At 59.6% G+C, this 19055-nt stretch overlaps 2 protein-coding genes across 2 annotated transcripts in view; one reads left to right on the forward strand and one right to left on the reverse strand.

The window, feature by feature from the left end:
- TMEM63C (transmembrane protein 63C) overlaps positions 1-8084 on the forward strand; it is an 11585-nt gene extending 3501 nt beyond the window's left edge. Inside the window, exons 4-22 of the mRNA XM_010583757.1 lie at positions 343-380; positions 803-945; positions 1253-1304; positions 1738-1846; positions 2287-2360; positions 2465-2545; positions 2673-2793; positions 2912-3045; positions 3232-3354; positions 3851-4004; positions 4563-4669; positions 5486-5572; positions 6095-6160; positions 6279-6441; positions 6663-6768; positions 6980-7147; positions 7440-7555; positions 7719-7790; positions 7872-8084. Of these exons, the coding sequence (XP_010582059.1) occupies positions 343-380; positions 803-945; positions 1253-1304; positions 1738-1846; positions 2287-2360; positions 2465-2545; positions 2673-2793; positions 2912-3045; positions 3232-3354; positions 3851-4004; positions 4563-4669; positions 5486-5572; positions 6095-6160; positions 6279-6441; positions 6663-6768; positions 6980-7147; positions 7440-7555; positions 7719-7790; positions 7872-8084 (2127 nt within the window). The remainder of the gene's footprint in view (positions 1-342; positions 381-802; positions 946-1252; positions 1305-1737; positions 1847-2286; positions 2361-2464; positions 2546-2672; positions 2794-2911; positions 3046-3231; positions 3355-3850; positions 4005-4562; positions 4670-5485; positions 5573-6094; positions 6161-6278; positions 6442-6662; positions 6769-6979; positions 7148-7439; positions 7556-7718; positions 7791-7871) is intronic.
- A 6121-nt stretch (positions 8085-14205) lies between these two features.
- NGB (neuroglobin) lies at positions 14206-18995 on the reverse strand. Its single transcript, XM_010583758.1, has 4 exons — positions 18855-18995; positions 17378-17489; positions 15682-15801; positions 14206-14505 (listed from the first exon to the last, which is right to left on the reverse strand). The coding sequence occupies exons 1-4, from the start codon at positions 18959-18961 to the stop codon at positions 14359-14361; spliced, it is 486 nt and encodes a 161-aa protein (XP_010582060.1). The 5' UTR covers positions 18962-18995; the 3' UTR covers positions 14206-14358.
- Between the last annotated feature and the right edge of the window lie 60 nt (positions 18996-19055).

A 19055-nucleotide genomic window follows, 5' to 3' on the forward strand; every position in this document is an offset into this window, starting at 1 on the left:
TGCCAGCTCAGCGCTCATTAGTGGTCAAAAAAGCACATTGCATGTTAGGGACTGTCAGGGAAGGGGCAGAGTGGGGAGCTGCTGGAAGCCAGGAGCCTGTGTTACAGAGAAGCCCCGTGTTTCCTGCTCCTCCCGAGGCAGCTGCCTTTGCCACCGCTGCGGACAAGCCACTGGGCTGAGCATCGCCAGGCTGCCTTGGGCGCTGCCTCCATTTGCTCAGCCCCCCGGCCCCAGGCACCGCACCGCCTCCACATGTGTCCCCAGCACATGTCGTGCCCCGACTCCTCACCAGGGAGGTGGGGGTGGTTGCCCCCGGCTCATCCCGACTCTCTTCCCTTCCAGGGATTCTGCTCCTGGCTCATTTCCATCTACCAGATGAAGTAAGTGTGTGTCCTCGGCATCATGGCCATGCCCCACCGCTGCACACCCCTGGGGAGCCGGTGGCCACAGGTGGTGGCCCATCACCCAGAGCTGCTGGGACCAGCAGCAGAGGAGAGCCCTCTTAAAACATCCCCCCTCAGAGAGAGAGCAGAGAGCTCACCTCTGCGCTTCCTCCTGGCCCCTGGATCTTGTCCCAGAGAAAAGGGTTTCAACCTCTTCTGGTAGGAGCCAGCCCTGTAATGGGATGGCAGCCTGAGAGCTGCTTGTGTCCCTCATTCCCTCTGTGCCCACATCCCACGTGCCACAGGCAGGATGCTATGAGTTGGTGTGGGTTGTGTGAGGCCGGAGCAGCCAGTGTCCCCAGGGCGGGAGGTGGTGGGGCGGCACCACCAGCGCTCACCTCTGCCCGCCTCTCCCCCAGGGACGAGGAGATTCAGAGCAAGTGTGGGATCGATGCCACCACCTACCTCTCCTTCCAGCGTCACCTCCTGGTCCTGCTGATGCTGGTCTGCGTGCTCTCCGTGGCTGTCATCCTGCCTGTCAACTTCTCGGGGGACCTCCTGGGTAGGTGCTTCCCCAGTCATGGGATGGCTCAGGAGTGTGGTGCAAGCTTCCCCAGCCTCAGGGCGAGCACCCTGCTACCGGTACAGAGGGCAGAAGAACCCCTCCATCAGGACCCTCCATGTGAACAGGAACACACCGTCAGCTGTGGGACAGAGGAACAAAAGAGGCAGGGAGCTTCAGGGCAGCGGGGGCTTGGTGGGCACCTGGGAGATGGAAAAGGAGGGAGCAAAGACCAGAGCCACTAACGCTTCAAACATGGACATGCACGAGGTTCCCTTAACCTCCTGCTTCTCCTCTTCCCCTGCAGGACACAATCCCACCCACTTCGGCCGGACAACCATCGCCAACATCCCGACGCAGTACGTGGCTCCCGCATCCTGGGGGGCTGTGGGTGCTGCCGCTGTGGTGGGCACTGCTGGGAGCACCTAGACATAGTGCTCAACACATGCCAGGGACAGGTCCATGTGAGGAGCACACTGCTGGTGGTAGCTCCCATGTCTGTCTGCACTACACGCGAGCACAGTGGTGGTGCCTGGCACGCTGGCACTGCTCGCTGCACCCCACTGCCGGCAGAAGTGCTCTTGGGGGTGCTGGGCGGCCTCATTTCTGTAGTATCTCAGCCACCACCCTGGATGCTGCCCCTCTTGTCCCTGGAGTGGGGGTCTGGCAGCTGGCTCAGGGAGGTCCCGCTGGGCAGTGGGGGTGGCCACGGGTGAGATACTGAGCGCCAGGCTGGTCTGCATGCCACACACCCACAGCAGCACTCACTGATCCCCTCTTCCCCTCCTCCAGGGACCGTCTGCTGTGGCTGCATAGCATCTTCGCCCTCATCTATTTCATCCTCACCATCCTCTGCATGGCTCACCACTCCGTCCACCTGGAATACCGAGAAAATGAGAAGGTGAGCAACCACTCCTCCTCCAAGCCTGCCTTGTTCAGTGCTAATGGACAACTTTGTGCTTTGTGGAAAGGATGGTCCCAGTAGGTAGGGAGAGCTTTAGAAACAGCCTGGGATGGGGCAGGCAGGGAAAGATATGGCCGGCTTTCTCCAGCTTCTGGAGAAAACCTGGCAGCCTGGAGGCATACCTCTCTCTCGTGCTGCCTTGTCTCTTGAGATTGAAGCTCTGTTGTGTCCATCTGTCTGGGAGGTGGCAGTGTCCGGCTATGCCCCAGGGGTCTGGGAGTGGGCATTGAGGAGGTCTGTGCTGACCAGCCTCCGGGGTGGCAGTCAGTGCCCTGACTTGCTTCTGCCTTCCCAGCGCCTGGGCGAGCAGGGTGGCAGCAAGACGTCCCACAGACCCCCTGCCTACCCACCCCACTCTGCCCCTTCTCCTCCCCCAGGTCGCCCGGACACTGATGGTTACCCACATCCCCAAAGAGATCACAGACCCTTCCCTTATCATCAAGCATTTCCAGTGAGTAGTGGTGTGCCACAGCCTCGCTGGGCAGCTGGCAGGCAGGTGGCAGGGGCTGTCCCCGTCGCCCAGCTCCTGGTGCCACCGTGTCCCTGTGCCCACAGCGAGGCTTATCCCAGCTGCACCGTCACCAATGTCCAGTTCTGCTTTGACGTGCGCAAGCTGATGAAGCTGGATGCGGAGAGGTGAGTGTGTGCAGGTCCCCATTGCCTCTGTGGGTGGGTGCGCTGCTCCTGCCCACTATGTCGAGGGACCCAGTCTGTCTGTCTGCCGCTGCCCGAATGACCCTCGCACCTATTGGCTTCCCGGCAGGCGCAAGGCAATGAAGGGGCGGCTTTACTTCACTACCAAGGCGCAGAAAGAGGGGAAGATCATGATCAAAACCCACCCCTGTGCCCGTATCTTCTGCTGCCGCTTCTGTGGCTTTGAGCAGGTAGGAGGGCGCGGGCAGGGCTGCAGGCAGCACATCCCCACCGCGGGCAAGGCAGAGCATGGCAGCTTGCCAGTGCCTCAGCCCGCCGAGCGCAGCAGAGCCCCGGCTGCTCCCGCAGGTGGACGCCGAGCAGTACTACGGGGAGCTGGAGGAGAAGCTCACGGATGAGTTCAATGCTGAGCGCAACCGCATCACACTCAAGCGGCTTGACATGGCCTTCGTCACCTTCCAGGACGAGCGGATGACGGCTGTGTGAGTGCCCTTCATGCGACGGGCACGGGGATGTCCTCCAGCCAGGCAATGGGTCTGCCTCCTCTGTGCCTCTGCCATCTGCGGAGATGGCTGCTCTGTTGGGCTGCGGGAGGGGTCTCACAAGAAGTGTGGGGGTCGTCCTGAGCCCTTGGTCTAGACCTGACCCCTGGCTCCTTCCTCCTGCAGGATTTTGAAGGACTACAGCCACATCCGCTGCCGCAAGCACCCCCAGCAGTCCTCTGTCACCACCGTGGTCAAGTCACACCACTGGGGCGTTCGCTATGCCCCTGCACCCAGTGATATCATCTGGTGAACCCTCATGGTGGGAGGGAGGGAGGAAGCGGGGCGAGCAGCCGGGGGGAACCTGTGCCCCTACCTATAGGGAGCCCATGTATCTGTAGGGAACCTGTGGCCATATCCATAGGGTGCTTTCCCAGGGTGGCAAGGGCTGACAATCCCTCCTGTGGCCGTAGCAGAAGTCAGCAGGGGTGACTAGGCTGATCACCTCATGGGTGGCTGGGCTCAGCCAGGTGAGGTTTGGGGTGATTGCCAGGCTCCTATTTCTCCAGCCTGACTCCAAAGCCTCCTGGCGGTCCAGACCCCCATGTGGCCATTCTCTGGTCCTGGGGGCTCTGCAGGTGTCAGCGCAGCAGTGCGGGGAGGGGGCGAGGGTGGGCTCAGAGCAATGGCTGCCAGGATGGTTGGTGCGGGTATGGGAGGCAGAGCTTCGGGGAGCCAGACTGGGAGGCCCCAGACACATGGCTTTTCCTCCACACCATGTCTGAGTCATGCTTTCCTCTCACAGGGAGAATTTATCGGTCCGTGGCACATCCTGGTGGGTGCGATTCATCCTCCTTAATATCTGCCTCTTCGTCCTTCTCTTCTTCCTCACCACACCAGCCATCATTGTCAACACTATGGACATGTTCAACGTGACACACCCTGTGGAGAGCCTCAAGGTAGTCCCTGTGGCCCTGTGCCAGCTTTCCCAAAGGGTCTCCATTTCCAGGCTTGTCCATGACAGGGGGAGGGCACTGGCTCTACACTAGGCCAAGAAGACAAGCCATCACTGGGATGGGTGTTGATGAAAGGCAAGGAGTGGTCATACCCCTGCTTGCCATCCATCCCCTTGTTTCCAGTGGCAGAGCCCTGGGGCACCTGTGCAAACCTGAGCTTTGGTGCTGGTGTCCATGGGGGAGGGCAGGTTGGTGTCCATGCAAGAGGAGAAGGGTGGGAAGAGCTCCAGGAGCTTTTAGGAGCTGCTAGCAGTGCATTTCCTTCCTGCTTATTGACCTGCGAGCTGTTGGGCAGATACTGGGGCTCAGAGCATGCCCATGGTGCCTTTGGCTGGCCTCAAGCTCTTATCTCCTGAAACAAATGCCCCTTCTCAGGAAGGGGGTGCCCCAGCCCACCTGTTGCAGACACCATCCTGTGCCAGGAGGCCCGGGGAGCTGCCTCCAGCATGGCTGAGCTCCAGCGGGCTCCTGAGGGGGTGTCTGGCATCTCTCCTCCTGCAGAACCCCATCATCACCCAGTTCTTCCCCACACTGCTGCTCTGGGCCTTCTCCGTCTTCCTGCCTTTCCTTGTCTACTACTCGGCATTCTTTGAGTCGCACTGGACGAGGTAATGGGGCTGGCCCCCGAGCTACCCCAGGGCTGCGGTAGTTGGGAGGAACCTCAGTAGGACTCATGGGACCCAACCTGCAGGGAGGCAGGCAGTGCAGCAGCAGACCCCCAGAGAGCCCCGTGGGTGTTGCCCTCCATGGAAAGAGCCCCAAGCCCATGCCCAAAGGAGCCATTTCCTTGCCATAGCCCTGAATGCTTCCGGCCTGCTGACAAAGGCACGTAGAGCCGGTTTTAAGATGGGTCTGAAGAAGTTTGTGAAAGGGATGGTATGATGGTGGACTGGCAGCAGCAGTGCTCCCAGCCCTCCAAGGTGGAGGCATGGGTTCAGGGTGCTTGAAGTCTCCTAGCAGAGCAAGCTCTGCCTAGCTCCTACAACGTGCTCTCTGTCTTGAGCCTCCACTGGCTTCAACCCCTGTCAACCCCTGTGCCTGGTCTGCTGAGTCCTTGCAGGAGCTTTGTCACCATCTCCCTTCCTTCTCCTGGGGAAATGGGGGCTCCTGAACCTCTTGTAGATACCCAGCTGCCTCTTGTTGGGCGTCTACACCAGAAGGGATGGTAGGAGAGTGTAGGTATGAAGGAGGTGAGAGGCTGGGAGGACAAGAGCTTTCACTACAACAGATTCCTCATGGTCACTACCCCTAGTCTGGGAGAGGCTTTGCAAGGCCCCAGGAGATGCATAGATCAAATGCACGTGACTTCGTGGGGTTGGGAGTAACTCCTTGGTGAAGAGCAAGACCCAGCCCAGCCTCTCCCCCCGCTGGCTGCTCTGCCTTGGAAAAGTGCAACGTTCTCCTCTTGCCTCCCCTCTCCGCAGGTCGAGTGAAAATCAGCTCACCATGCACAAGTGCTTCTTCTTCCTAGTGTTCATGGTCATCATTCTGCCCTCGCTGGGGCTGAGCAGGTATGGACCATGCTGCCATGCTCCTCTCCCTGCTCCCCGGCAGCTGCAGTTGCACCTTGGCCCCTTGCCTCCCACAAGCCAAAGGGCTAAAGGCCCACCACCACTGAACCATGGCTGTCTGTGGGGAGGAAGACACTCGCTCTTTAGCCATGCTGAGCTGCTCCTAGATGGTCATGGACAGAAAGCTTCCCTGCGGCAGACGGAGGGAGTGGAGCAGCTTGCCAGGCTGCCACGGCTGACCTGAGGGTGCTGGTGATGCCCTGCTTGGGGTCATCCCTTCAGCAGACCCTGAAAGGAGCAGGTCAGGGATCTGTGTAGCTCCAGCTAGGGCAATCCTGACCATCTGGGAGACGAGCACCCATGCCACAGTGGTCCCATGTGGCAGAAGGGTCTGCTCTGGTGGTGTAGGGTCCAGAGGGTCTTGCCCACCCAGGGCAGGGGGAAGCACGCACCCACTGGGTGCCCCCATGTTGCTCTGCAGCTGCCCCTCTTTCTGAGCTGCTCCTCTTCTCCCCCTTCCAGCCTGGACCTTTTCTTCCGCTGGCTCTTTGACACCCACTTTCTGGACGAGGCTGATATCAAGTTCCAGTGAGTAACAGGGAGCTCCCAGACCTCCCGGGCAAGCAGGAGCACCCTACGCCAGCTCCTGCCAGCTCTCCTAGCTGCCTGCCCGAGCATCCTCTCACCTTCTGCATCCCCGGGGCAGGTGTGTTTTCCTCCCGGACAACGGCGCTTTCTTCGTCAACTATGTGGTCACCTCCAGCCTGATTGGGACGGCCATGGAGCTGCTGCGCATCCCGGGCCTCCTTGTCTACACCGCCCGCCTCTGCTTTGCCAAGTCCGAGCCCGAGCGGCTCCACGTCAAGCGGGTATGTGGCCCTGGTCACCTCTGAGCCTATGTGACCCCCAGCACAGCAGGGACGTGCTCGCTGGAAACTCAGGCCGTCCCAGTCCTATGGGGAGGCTTGTGGAGACTTCTTCAGGCCTTGTGGGGGCTAATGGCGGGAGGCAGTCGTGTTGGCCAGGGTGCAAAGGCAAGTGCAGCCTTTGCAGTGGCAGAGGCAGTAATGACACTTTGGTTGTGCCCCAGAGCCAAGCCTACCAGTTCCAGTTTGGACTGGAGTATGCCTGGACCTGCTGCATCTTCTCCGTTGTCATGACATACAGCATCACCTGCCCCATCATCGTCCCCTTCGGTAAGTACAATCCCATGCCCATGGTCCCGCTGCCCCCGGCCATGCCAAGAACAGCCTATCCCAGCCACCAGCAGCAGCGTGGGAGCACAAGCTTCCCGCATGGTATGGGAGGGCACCCTTGGGCATCATCCCCTGGGCCTGCCCTGCTGTCCCTTTGACCTGGCTGTCCCTGTTGTCCTCCCACCACAAATGGCCTCTCTCCTCCCACCAGGGTTGCTCTACATGCTGCTCAAGCACATGGTTGACCGGTACAACATTTACTATGTGTACATCCCCACCAAGCTGAACCAGCGCCTCCACGTCGCCGCCATCAGCCAGGTTGTGGTGGCCCCCATTCTCTGCATGTTCTGGCTGCTCTTCTTCTCCGTCCTGCGCCTCGGTAGGGAGAGCTTGGGACTTCCCCCGCCACTGCTGAGGGTCACATCTAATGCTTGGGGGGATAAGCCACTGGTGTCACCCCCCCGAATTAGGCATGGCACAGAGGGTGGAAAGGGGGATGGGAAGGGGGAAGGTGTGATGGAGACCTGGCAGATGAGGAGGCTGTCAGCTAGTGTTTTGGGAGGGGGGTTGAAAGCTTGTAAGACCCAAAGCAGGCACCAGCCTGGGGCTCAGCTGGACATGCAGCAGGTCCTTGGAGGCTCATATGCTGCCCCAGTGTCTCTGTGCTCTAGGTCCCACCCGCCCTGTCACCCTCTTCACCTTTGTGGTCCTCCTCTCCTGCATTGTGTTCTCCTTCTTTGGCCTCTGCCTGAAGAAGCTGCAGCCGCGGAAACCCTCCAGCTACCAGGTGAGTGCAGGCAGCCGCCTGTCCCGTTCCCTTGCCCCGCTTCGTCCCCTCCTTGCCTCTCTGGGGTGCGTTTGCTGTGATGAGTCAGGTGGCGCCTGGCTGGCCCCCGGCATCGGCTGGGGACTCCCAAACAGTCGTTTCCTCCCGGCCCCCCTCTCCCCAGATGTCTGACCAGTCTGAGGGCGCCTTCAATGATGTGGAGCGGAGCAGTGTTTCCTCCACCCCCAACTCCAATGTGAGTACCCCTCCCCAGCCCTGCCGTGGCCACCCCTCCTTGCTCCCCTGGGTCCTGACCCCCCACGGCCCCCCGGGGCAGCTCTTCGTGGCCACCGTCCTGCAGGAGCCCGAGCTGAGCCTGACGCCGGCGGCCTCCCCGGCGCACCAGTCCTACGGCACCATGGGCAACCACCTGGAGCCAGCGGAGGATGGGGAGGACGGGGGGCTGCAGAGCTTCGAGACGGAGCTGGAGACAGTGGAGGGCGAGTACAGGAGCGGCCCCGTGATGGAGAGCCAGGCCCGCTACCAGTGAGCACCCCCGTCGCTGGGGCAAGGACCAGCTGTGCCGAGAGCGGAGGATGTGCCAAGGGGCAGGAAGGAGCCTTCCCAGCACTGGTGGGGGCCACCTCGCTGATGGGGCGGGGGGACGACAGGACTGATGTGAGGGGGAGACCCCATTGCATGGGAGGTGGTGGGAGGCTCTGCTGGTCCCTCCTGCTGCCTGGACCGGCTCAGCCTCCCCCCTGTTCCCACATCCCCACCTGCCTCTTCCAGCCCATCATGGGGAAGAAGGGATGCAGCGGTGTGGGGAGAGGGTCTCTCTGAGAGGCCATGCTTTTGGGGGCAGGAGGGAGGCCCTGGCCCCTCCGTGAGGGGGAAGCAGCCCAGACAGCTCAGACGAATGTGCCCGCCACCACGCTGTCCCACGGGTCCTCAGTGGCAGGGGACGGCCACCCCTAACCCTCGCTTCCCACCCCTGCTCGCAGCGGCCGTCCCGCTGCCTCCCCTGGTGCCGGCTGTGCAGGTTCTGCCCACCCCCGCTGCCTCCCCCAAGGCTTTGCCGGTTAAAGCGGGGACTGCTGAGACCTGTGTGCTTCGGTGGGAGGTGAGTGCTCAGGGCTGCTCCCACGTCTGCCTGAGCACCAGCAGCCCTGCCCTGAGGCAGGCATCAAAACGCAAGCCCAGCCCTTCCCCACCCTCCCACCCCATCCCTCCGCTGCCACTGCACCATGCCTGCACCCTTGGGTCCACGGGGAGGAGCGCGAGATCAAGGGATGAGTGTGTTTAATGGCTGTGAGGGCAGCTCCACGTCATCCCGCCTTGCCCAGCAGTATCACCCTCATGCTCTCCCTGGGGCTGGCCATGGGACCCTGCATGGCTCCATCCTTTTGCAACAAAAACGGGGAGGGCAGTGCTGGCAGGACCCCGGCCTCCAGGTCCTGGTCCACCGCATCCTGCCCTCACCCACAAGTCGCAGCCATGGGATGCTCCCCCAGCAGCCGCACCACCTCCCAAGTGTGAGTCCTGCTGTGATCAGTATAAATGCGCCGGCTCCTGCCTGGGCAGCATCCTGGGGTTGTCCAGCTCATCCGCAGCAGCTGTGGAGGCCCCTGGAGATGAGTGCAGATCCTCGCCCTACTTGGCCCCTCTCCCACCAGGCTAGCCCACCTGGGTATGCTGACTCCTTGCTTGGCCCCGCTTTGGCCTCGGGGTTGATTTTCCTCTAATTTTCCTGCTCCTGATTTTCCTGCTGGCTTCAGAGCAATTCTAGCCGCCATCCCGGGGCCATCCAGGGAGGGAAGGGACGACGACGCAGCTCTGCTGGCACTAAGGCTGCCAGCGTGGGGAGCGCTGCTGTGTGAAGGCAGACGCTTGGCCATGGCACCACTCAGCATTACTGGTGCTGCATGGTTGTTCCAGTCTGGGGCAGGGGGATTAAAAGGCAGCCCAGCAGCGAGCTGTGGGTCTCTGTTGGACTCAAGTGGGCCCTGGGACATCCCTGTGGGGCTTGGTGGGTCATGGCTCAGCCACCTGGCAGTGCTGTGGTCCCCATCCCATGTTCCTGCATGCTGGGATGATGGCTGTGGCACACTAGCTGCCAAGTGGTTGCCTCGGGGGACCCTTGAGCTCAGCTGCTTCCTCCCAACCCCCAAAAGCACCCTGGGGGGCTCACAGCTCCCTGCCCAGATGCCCGCGGGGCTACCCACAGTTCAGCCGCTGCCCTCACTGCCTGCTCCAGGGGCAGCCCCGGCTGGAGCCGGGGGGATGCTGGTGGCCTCTCTCCAGGTGGAAGCAAGTGCCTGCGAGCAGCACCACGTCCTCGGGAGCTCGGGCTGCTGGTCCGATTGCCCTTGGCTGCCCCGCTGTAGGAATGTGCCAGAGGTCTGTACCTTCTCGTGATTTATTGCTATGACCGTGCCTTGAATAAAATTACTTCACCCAGCCGCTGCCTAGTGTTGTCACCCTCGTGCGTCCTGCCCGGTGCCAGGAGAGGGGGGACCCTCGCCACTGGAGCCTGTGAAAATACTCCAGCCCCTTTCCCCACCTGCAGGCTGCTTTTGACCCTTCTTGGGGATATCCTGCAGAAACTTCAGTGGCGAGGAGACCATTTGGCTACCTACCCACCTCCAGGCACCTTGCCACCCACCACGTTCCCCACAAAAGCAAACCTAAGTGAGTGGGCAGATGCAGCAACGGTGCGAGAGCAGGGGCGTGCTCTGTTGTGTCCCTTTGGAAAGGCTGGCTCAGCCTTTGGCACTGTCCCCAACATCGGGGAAGGGGTGCAGCCCTGGGACAGGCATGTGCCTCCCCTGCCCATCCTCTGCCAGTGCTCGCCCCACAGGCTCAGCTGGCTCAGGACACCACCAAAAAGGGGCACACACTGCCTGGCGGGAGCAGGATGGTGGCCTGGAGCTCCTCCGGGACCACAGCAAGGAGCGGAGGGACCTATCCCATCTGGGGATGGAGCAGATGTTCCCAAAGCTGAACTGCCCACCAGCAAGTCCCAGGGAAGGGGGTGAACACCATTTTGGGAGCCTTTCTCTAGGTTTTGAGCAGACAGTGCTCTTTTGCTCCCCTCCTCCCTCCCAAAACACAGTCTTTATACCCAAATTCCTACTTGACTGAGCTGTGTCTGGTTTCAACAGGTCCCTCTGGCCAGCCCCTCCACGGCTCCCAGGGAGCAAACCCTGCCTGGCCAGCCTGGCTTATGGCACAGGGAGGACTTCCCCTTGGGTGAAAAACTGGAAAATTTAAAAACCCACTCCCCTCACCACACACCCGCACAGAGCCCCCCCACGATTTGTAATCAGTGGGAAACGGGCTAAACACAGGGCCTTGCTGGTGCCAGTTTGCTGAGGCAGGAGCCCTGGCTGTGAGCAAGGGCTGTAATTGCCCTCCCCAGCTGGCGGCTCTCCTGGTCCTTGCAGGGGAAGCTCATTACAGCCTAACAAGCTTGTGTAAGCCTCATCATGCTGTCCCTCCACCACTCCAGCCATCAGAAACCCGCCCTCCTGATTACAGCCTGCGCATACAAAAGTCCCTCACAGTCGGGGCCAAGCAATTGCATGGCGTCTCCCACTGCGTGGGCTGGTGGTGGGCAGTGCTGGGAGCATCCCCGCCGGGCAGCAGCCAAGGCAAAGGGGCGGTTTGTGGGAGCCGTGGCAAACCTCTGCGCTGGTGCAGGGGGTCGAAGATGGGGGTGCTGCTGGGGGGTGCCGTGCTGGCCCTTCCCTGCAGCGCTGCAGTTGGGCTCGACTGCCAGCCCTGAGGCTGGCAGCTGTGCTCCAGGCCAGGAAGAGCTGGAAAATTTATTTTAGCAATGAACCACAAGGAGGATTTATTTGCGTCAGATGTCTGCTGCTCGCCTTGCCCTTCGCAGCCCGTTGCACGTTGCCCTACAGAACATGCCCCATCCTAAACATTGCCCAAGGCAGAGCAGCACGGCTTTCCCGGGATGCTCACCATGCTCTCCTGTGGCAGGGCTGGGATTTCCAGCCCTCAGGTGATGCTATTACAGACCCTGAGCTGGCTTGCCTGCTCTAGGGACCATCTTTCTTCAGTGCGAAGTGCCCAACACTCCCAGGGCTGGAAACCCACTGTGTCACAGCTAGAATCTGCCCCGAGAAGTGGGAGACAGGACCTCCTGCATCCCCACCAGCTGCTCCCTGGGGCAGGGCTGCTGGCAGGGTGGATGCTGCATGGAGCTGGGCAGGACTTTGCTGCGAGGCCATGCCGGGCTGCTGCGGGCAACCAGCAGCGGGTGACCAGCAGCAGGTGAGCCTATGCTATCTCAAAGAACAAAAGTAACAACTGAACAACAGAAACGGGATTTTTAGGCTGATTGCTTAAAATGCTAATTCTATTAGAGATCGTTAAATTTGGAGGGTAACGAGCAATCAGCAGCAGGACACCTTTGCTAGCCCCTCCGCTGCTCGCCCGTTCAATTACAGTGCACAAAAGCTCCCAACAGACATTGGTGCTGCATGCCCTCTCATGTCAGTCGAGCTGGACTACACAAGCACTCCCAATGACCAATATCTCCACAGCTAGGGCCAACAAGAAACCAGTAACCCCCTCTCTGTCAACCTTTTTTTTTTTGTTTGTTTGCTTGGGCCTTTTATATTAAAATAAACATAAGGCAACAAAAAGGGCCAAGACTCACTGTTGCTCTTTATTAAACAGTACAGCTGGGTATAAGAGGCACACAGGCTAGTTCAGTTCTCTTGGGAGTTACACGAAACATGGTACAGAAGAGAAGTCAAGGAGCTGGGAAAGCTAGAGGGAGCAGGGATGGTTTGGGGCAGTAACACCCACACCACACCCATCACATAGCTGCCTACTTGTCACACACAGCCAGAAGGTCCCCCCTGTGATGCTGATGGCCCAGAACAGGGTTGCAAATAGGACGTCCCCATTCCCAAATCCTCCTACCCCATCCCATGCCGTAACAGCTAGCCCCTCCTCCCAGCCCCGGCTCCTCCATCCCTCACTGCCTGGCACGAGAATGGGGAGGACCTCACCTGACCCAGCTGATGGAGAGACCCATGGGCCAGGATGCACAACACCACACTGTAGGACTGCAGGAGCAGAGCCTGGTGCCACAGGGAGGACAGCGAGCATCCTACATGGGGATGTTCACTGCCTGTTCCACAATACCTGTCAGCTCCCCTCCCAGACACTGCTGGAGGTTTCTTGCTTGCTGGAAGCCCATGACCACCACCAGGCCTGGTGGCAGGGAAGCAGACCCCCATCTCACAGGGCACCTCATCATCCCCTCCGTGGCATGGGGCTGGGAGACCTCAGCTGCAGCTGCGAGGAGAGGGCAGCCCTCTCCTGCCCCAGAGTGGAGGACGTCTGAGTATAGGAGGAATGTGTCTCCAGAACAGGACCATCTCGGCCCTCAATGCTGGGGTCCTCCTGCCCTGAAGGAGCAGCAAAAAAGGGCATTGCCTGTAACTGAATACTTGCTCCATGTCCTTGCCCTGGGGCTAGTGATGGCTGGAAACACGGTTCTGCCTGTCCCACAGCAACTTCCCCACAAAGATGAACTCTTCTTCAAAGTGCTCAAGCTCAGCTCCCCCCAGAGCCCTCAGGTGCTGCCTCTCAGCCATTTCCTGGGATTTCTTCCAGCAGATGCTGTCTTCTCACTCCTGTCCTGACACAGCACTGCTGCACATACCTAAGTGGGTGCCTCACTCTGCTCCAAAGCAGCTGTGTCTCAAGTATGGCTGGGAGGGATTACTAAAGGCTGAGGAGCTCTGCAGATGGGCACTCTGTGCAGCTGGAAAGCGCTCCAGGTCCTGACAGCATCAGCAGAGATATTCCAGCTCTGCTTCCTCTGGCCAAGAGCCAGAATGATTTCTGGAAACTGTTGCCATGACATGATTGCAACCTTCATTTTTATTTTAAGACTTCTTTTCCTTGTATTTACTTTATTCTCCTTAACACAAAGCAGTAAAGAGCCACCACTGCTGCTGCATTTCAGCTGGCTCTGAGGTTAAACCAACCAGCCCAACCAACACAAGATTTTCAGCTGGCAGCCCACACCTGCTAAAAGCAGCCTCACCTCGGGATTAACGTGACCCTGCTGCCTGAAGCATCCCTAGGAAACACACTGAGTTGTGGCCCACCTGACACGAGGAAAAGCCGTGGATCCCATCCAGGGGAGAGGCAAGGCAGAAGAGAGCACCAGGATTAACCGTCCGGTAGCGACGTGTTGGTGAAGTGAGAGGGGGAAAATCTCCCTACAAGGTTTGGGGAGGACGGCCACACAGCACAGCTCCCACCTCTGCTGCCCCTGCCCCTGGAGGGAGCCAAACCTGCCATTGCCACAGCTGAACCAGGCACAGCAGTGCAGGAGTGAGCAGTGCCAGACCTGGCAGGTCTTGAGCATGGCAAACAGGATCTTGGGCAAATAAGCCCAAGAGGCCTACGCTAGCTGTGATCTAACTAGGGTGGGTAGCAAGAGGAGGGAAGACAAACCAGCTAAAAACCAGAGTAGGTACATGGGTGTTGGTGCTCCGGGTAGCCCGAAGGAACTTGGCAGGGCAGTGTACCTGTGGTGTGGCACTCCTAGGCTTCGCTGCAGAGACGTACCCTGCCAGCCCTTAGCAAAGGCAGAGACGTGGTCATGTCGAAGCAAGGCAGAATCACTGGGAGAGCTCCAAAGCACACGTGACTGAAGGAAACAGCGATGGGCTGGCGCACAGAGAAAGACAGAGGTGGAGAGAGGCAGAGAGCATGGCGTGAGTGCTCCTTCTGCCCAGGACTGCTGCGTGGTCAGGGACGGGGTTGGCTGGCAGGATCTAGTCCCCTTCTGGGAGGGTCTCCCAGCCACGTTGCATGGCTTTCACCACAGCACTGTAGAGTTTGCTCCAAGCCTCCCGCACGTCTGGGCTGAAGGCAGCGCCAAGGCATTTCTCCAGCATGTACAGCAAGGACTCGCCGACAGTCTGCAAACCAAACAGGGAGGTGTCAAGCTCAGCACCAAGTGATGACACACAGCCCCATCTCTTGCTTCACTGCCTTTTTGGACTTCTCCCATTGCAGGGCAGCTGCTCCTCATCCACCAACGGGGCCAGGCCACCCCATCCCTGGCTGCTCAGAGGGGGCCCAGAACCAGCCCATGCTTTTCCCTGCCCTATGCTGGCCCTTACCCCACACCCTGGGTGAGTAGGGAGCACAGGCAGGGAGCAAGGGCTGACATCACGCATGTAACGCCAGGGGAAAGGTACACGTCCATCTTCTGTGGCTCTCAGATGCGAGTAGCCAGCCCATCCCCTGACATAGCAGCAGATCAGCAGAGCTGAGCAATGCCCTGATGCCAGGAGAGTGGGCCAGACCCCAGACTGGATGCTGAGGGCCTGCCTCGCCACCTCTCAGGTCTCTCCACAGGGCACTGCTGCTCATGGAGCTGCGAGCAACCCCATCCAGGAGCACCCACACACTGAGCACAGGGCTGGTGGGGATCACTACCCCAAGCAAAGGGGACCCTCCTCCCTCTGAAGAGGACCAAAGCTAGCAGTATCAGGAGGGAGCCATGCTTTGGTTAGAAATCTTTCCTTCAACCTGCCTTTCTCTGCTGCGTAATCCAGCATTTCTCTCCATGCCTGATGGGAGGAGAGGAGTAAGCAAGGATTTAATATGGAGGATACTCCTGTCCTACTGCCATGGAGGAAGCAGAGGCTGAGGTGCAGCAACCCCAACCCAGTGCAGATACAGAGAGAGGTGAATGCTCCCTTTCCCAGGTGCAGTGAGATTTGGCTGGATACTTTGATGCAGAGAACCAGGACCCAGGACAAAGTCTGAGCCCGCAGCCCTGTGTCGCAGGAGAGACTGCAGTGCCCCAAACCATGGTGCTCCTCAAAAGGGGGAAATGCCTTGGTCCCCTCTGTCCTTTCTCCCTGGGCTTATGGGCGGAGGGCAGAAAATGAGGAGAGCTCAAGGGTTTCCCTGATTGAGCCAATGTCACTATGCAGGTATCTGCAACTCAGGGGCTGCCCTGAGCCACCAGCTTTCTCTCCAGCCAGCTGAACCCAGCAGGTGGGCGCAGAGGGATGGGGTCAGCTGAGGGCTGCAGGCACAGCTGCACAAACACAGCCACAGTGGGACAAGAGAGGACGCCTCACCGAGAAAGACTCCACCTTCACCCCAACTGCCTGGTGCTTCTTGCCAAGGTTGCAGAGATACTCTTCCAGGCAGGACAAGTTCTCCAGGTGGCTCACAGCAGCATCGATCACCAGCATCACCTGCAGGAGCACAGAGGCAGAATGGCATTAGCAGCAAGGCTCTGCTGCCCTCCCAGAGGAACAAAGAGTCTGACCCCTGCACTTCACCCTTCTCAGCCTGACCACCTCCCAGCCCAGCAGATGCCCTCTGAGCTTTCCTTCACTCTGCTGTGATCCATGTGTCACATCAGTGAGGTATGCTGGCAGCAGCATACACCACATCTTTCTATGGGACACTGCCAGAAGTGCCAGAGCAAGCAGCACTGCTGACCTCCCTGTCCCAGAGGCAGTAAACTGCTCAACCCTATAGCAGAGCAGTGATGGGGTAAGCTCTAACACTGATGCAGTCATTACAGCTCTTAGGACCCCAGGACAACTGCAGGCAAGCCCTGGAAGTTGCCAGGACTAGAGTTTCTGACTAGAAGTTGCCAAGAAGGTGCAATTGTGAATAAGGCAACTCCAATTCTAAGATCAGCCAAGGAGGAGATGGGGTGGATAGTACAGCCAAGAGACCTGGTTTGGTAAAGCACATACCACTGTGGTCTCCCAGGAGCACGAAGAGTCAAATGGAAACAGGAGAGAGAAGGGTTAAAGAGGGATGAAGGGAACAGACACACCAAATTAGAAGAGATTAAAACCAGGGCATGGTTAGCTTGGCAAAGCCAAGAGGTGATAGAATTGCGCTCTATAATTTCAACAGGAAAATTATCTCCAACAAGAGCAAAGAGCTATTTCAGCTCAGGGCAATAATAGCAGAAGTAAAAATGGACTTAACTTTGCCAATCAACAGAGGCTGGAAAATAACAAAAAAGCTTGCAGCTATCAGAGGAGCACAGTCCTGAAACAGCCTCTTAAGAGGAATAAAGACAGGCAAGTGAGGTACCAAACTGGTTTAAAGATGGAGCCAGACAGTTTATGAAGGCATCTGCAAGCCAAGGCTGTGCTCTACCCCGGTGTGGCCGCTATTTAGGGCTCAGCAAAGGGTCTTTGCTGCACTGGGTATAGTTCTGTCCATGCATGAGCTCCTCCAGGTGACATCAGCATTGCTCCTCTCCCTGTTTTGGGGGGAGGCAAATGGGTATCACAGCACTCCCCCAGAGGTTATCCAAGAGATGCTGTGGGCCTTTGGGCTCTACAACCCCACCAAAAGCCTCTCCACAGCAGTGAGTCCATGGAGCCTGGCCCACTGCCCAGCTCTGTGCCACCTCTCAGTCAGCATGTGGCCAAGCAAAGGGCTTCAGTCCTTGTCTGGACAGAAGCGAGCTCACTGAAGCACTTCCGCAGTAGAAGAAGGGGGCTTCCAACCTTCGCAAGAGGCGATCCACTCCCAGATGAGGGCATGGAAATCAGGATGGTGCTTCTTACCCACCGCAACCCGCATCCTCATCCCTTCCCCAATGTTGTAAGGCACTTTGCCCTGGCAATAGCACCTTCTGCTAGCATGAGTAAACCCCCTGCAGTTACCATCGCAGGAGGAGACTTCCCATGTGTTCCCCAGTCAGGCACCCCACAGTCCCAAGCCATCGCCTAAGGGCTTCCACCTCCACTGGGGGCGGGGGGGGGCTGCACTTCGGCCATGCCACAGCCCCTCTCTCACCTTCCTGATGTGATCCAGGAACTCGGGGGTGGAGAGGCACTCCTGAGGGCTGGCAAACTGCTTGCAGTTGTACTGGAAAAGGGGCAATAGGTCAGGGTCCAAGTCAAACAACCTGCAACAGCAAGAGAGAAACCCCCATCTTCTCACTAACTCAGCTTTATTTAGGGTCTTGCTCACCCCAGGAACAACCTCATCAGTAGCACACCCGCAGGCCTCCCTCTGCCTCCCTTCCTACCTACTGATCCCTCCCCACCTGTAAAGGACCCAGAGGTTCTGAAAAGTCTTAGTTTGGGGCAATCCAGGTTACCTATATTCCAAAAAGTCTCTATTTCCCTAGCCCACAGCCCCAGCTCTCAGACATGTGTTTATGGCACCTGAGGACCAGTCCCAGCTCGCCAGAGTTCCTCCCAGCCTGGCCTTTCTTCCCAAAGTCTTGGCTGTTGTCTCAACTCTTCCCATTCCCGCTTCACGATCCCCTTGAGCCCCAAAGCTCCCAAATCCAGGGAAAGCCTGCAAGCTCCAGCAGCCGGCTTTCCTACTGGAGCAAGGGGGGCACGTACAAACTCAGCTAATGCCCCACTCTCCCACACCATCACCAGCTCCCATTCCCCCCCCCCCATCCTCCCTGCCAGTGTATGCCAGGCACATATGCAGCCACCCAGGCAGATCTAACAGGCTGATGCTGTCCACGGAGGCCAAAGGGAATTCAGGCAAGACCGCCTCTCTTCCCCTCATCCTGCACATTAAACTACCGCATCTCTCTCCCCTCCGCTAAAACTCCCAAACATTCCCGCTGCTGCTCGCAGCCCTGCTCTGCGAGGGTTGGCTCCTGCCCTGCTCCCGAAGCCGACCGTCAACTCTCCAACCGTCCTTTTTAAATGACTTTTCACAGATCTTCCCCTTCTTCTCTTCCCATAATCGAGACATTAATCTGTCCAGGAGAGGCAAGGAGCTGGGTTTCAGCCGCCGCCCGCGGCACACGTTTGCTCTGCCCTCCGACCGAACGCCTGCCCAGCGGCCGGGTCTTCGCCTGGGGCTGCGGAGCGCCCTGTCGGGGGCAGCGAGGAGCTCCCTGCGATGCGCTCCCCAGAGCGGGGCGGGCGCGCAGCTCTTCAGACAGCAGAAGTAACGCTGACGAGACGGCGGATCGGCGGGCAGGAACGCACAAGACCTGCCCGCTGCCTCTCTCCCTCACCCTCCGTCTCCCCGCAACAAAGTTCTCGCTCCCGGCGGCTGGGAAAGGCCTTCCCCCCGCCGCTGCCCCACGGCGGCCGCGGCTTCGCGGTGGAGGGGCTTTAGCCCCGCGCCGCTCCCGCCGACCGCCAGCCCCGGGGAGGGCAGAGAGGGCGGGGAACCGCCAAGCGAAGGCAAGCGCTTCCCTCCCGAGAAGCGGACCCCGTCCTTCCCCGGCTCCGTCCGGGCGGGCGGCGGGGCTGGCCCGCCGGCGGCCGCATCCCCTCCCTACCGCCCCGCTCACCTGCTGAAAAGGACGAGGCCGTGCTGTACGGGGCTGCCGCTAACCCGCTGCCAGCTCTCCCGGATCAGCGCTCGCTGCCTGCCAGACAGCGGCATCCCGCTCTCCATGGCGGAGGGGGCCGCCGAGCGGCAGCTGCCCGCCCCTCGCTCCGCCGGGGGGGGGTCCCCACCCGCGCCCGCCCGCCCGCCCCTCGCTCCGCCA

Source organism: Haliaeetus leucocephalus, unplaced genomic scaffold, assembly GCF_000737465.1.
Source record: "Haliaeetus leucocephalus isolate CR32 unplaced genomic scaffold, Haliaeetus_leucocephalus-4.0 Scaffold932, whole genome shotgun sequence".
Lineage (NCBI taxonomy): Eukaryota > Metazoa > Chordata > Aves > Accipitriformes > Accipitridae > Haliaeetus > Haliaeetus leucocephalus.

Coding starts and splice junctions, on each gene's coding strand:
- NGB (XM_010583758.1), bottom strand. CDS start 18,961: ATGGAGAGCGGGATGCCGCTGTCTGGCAGGCAGCGAGCGCTGATCCGG. Junction 17,490..18,854: donor GGCCTCGTCCTTTTCAGCAG/GTGAGCGGGGCG, acceptor TTGCTGTTGCAG/GTTGTTTGACTTGGACCCTG. Junction 14,506..15,681: donor TGAAGGTGGAGTCTTTCTCG/GTGAGGCGTCCT, acceptor TTTGGTTTGCAG/ACTGTCGGCGAGTCCTTGCT.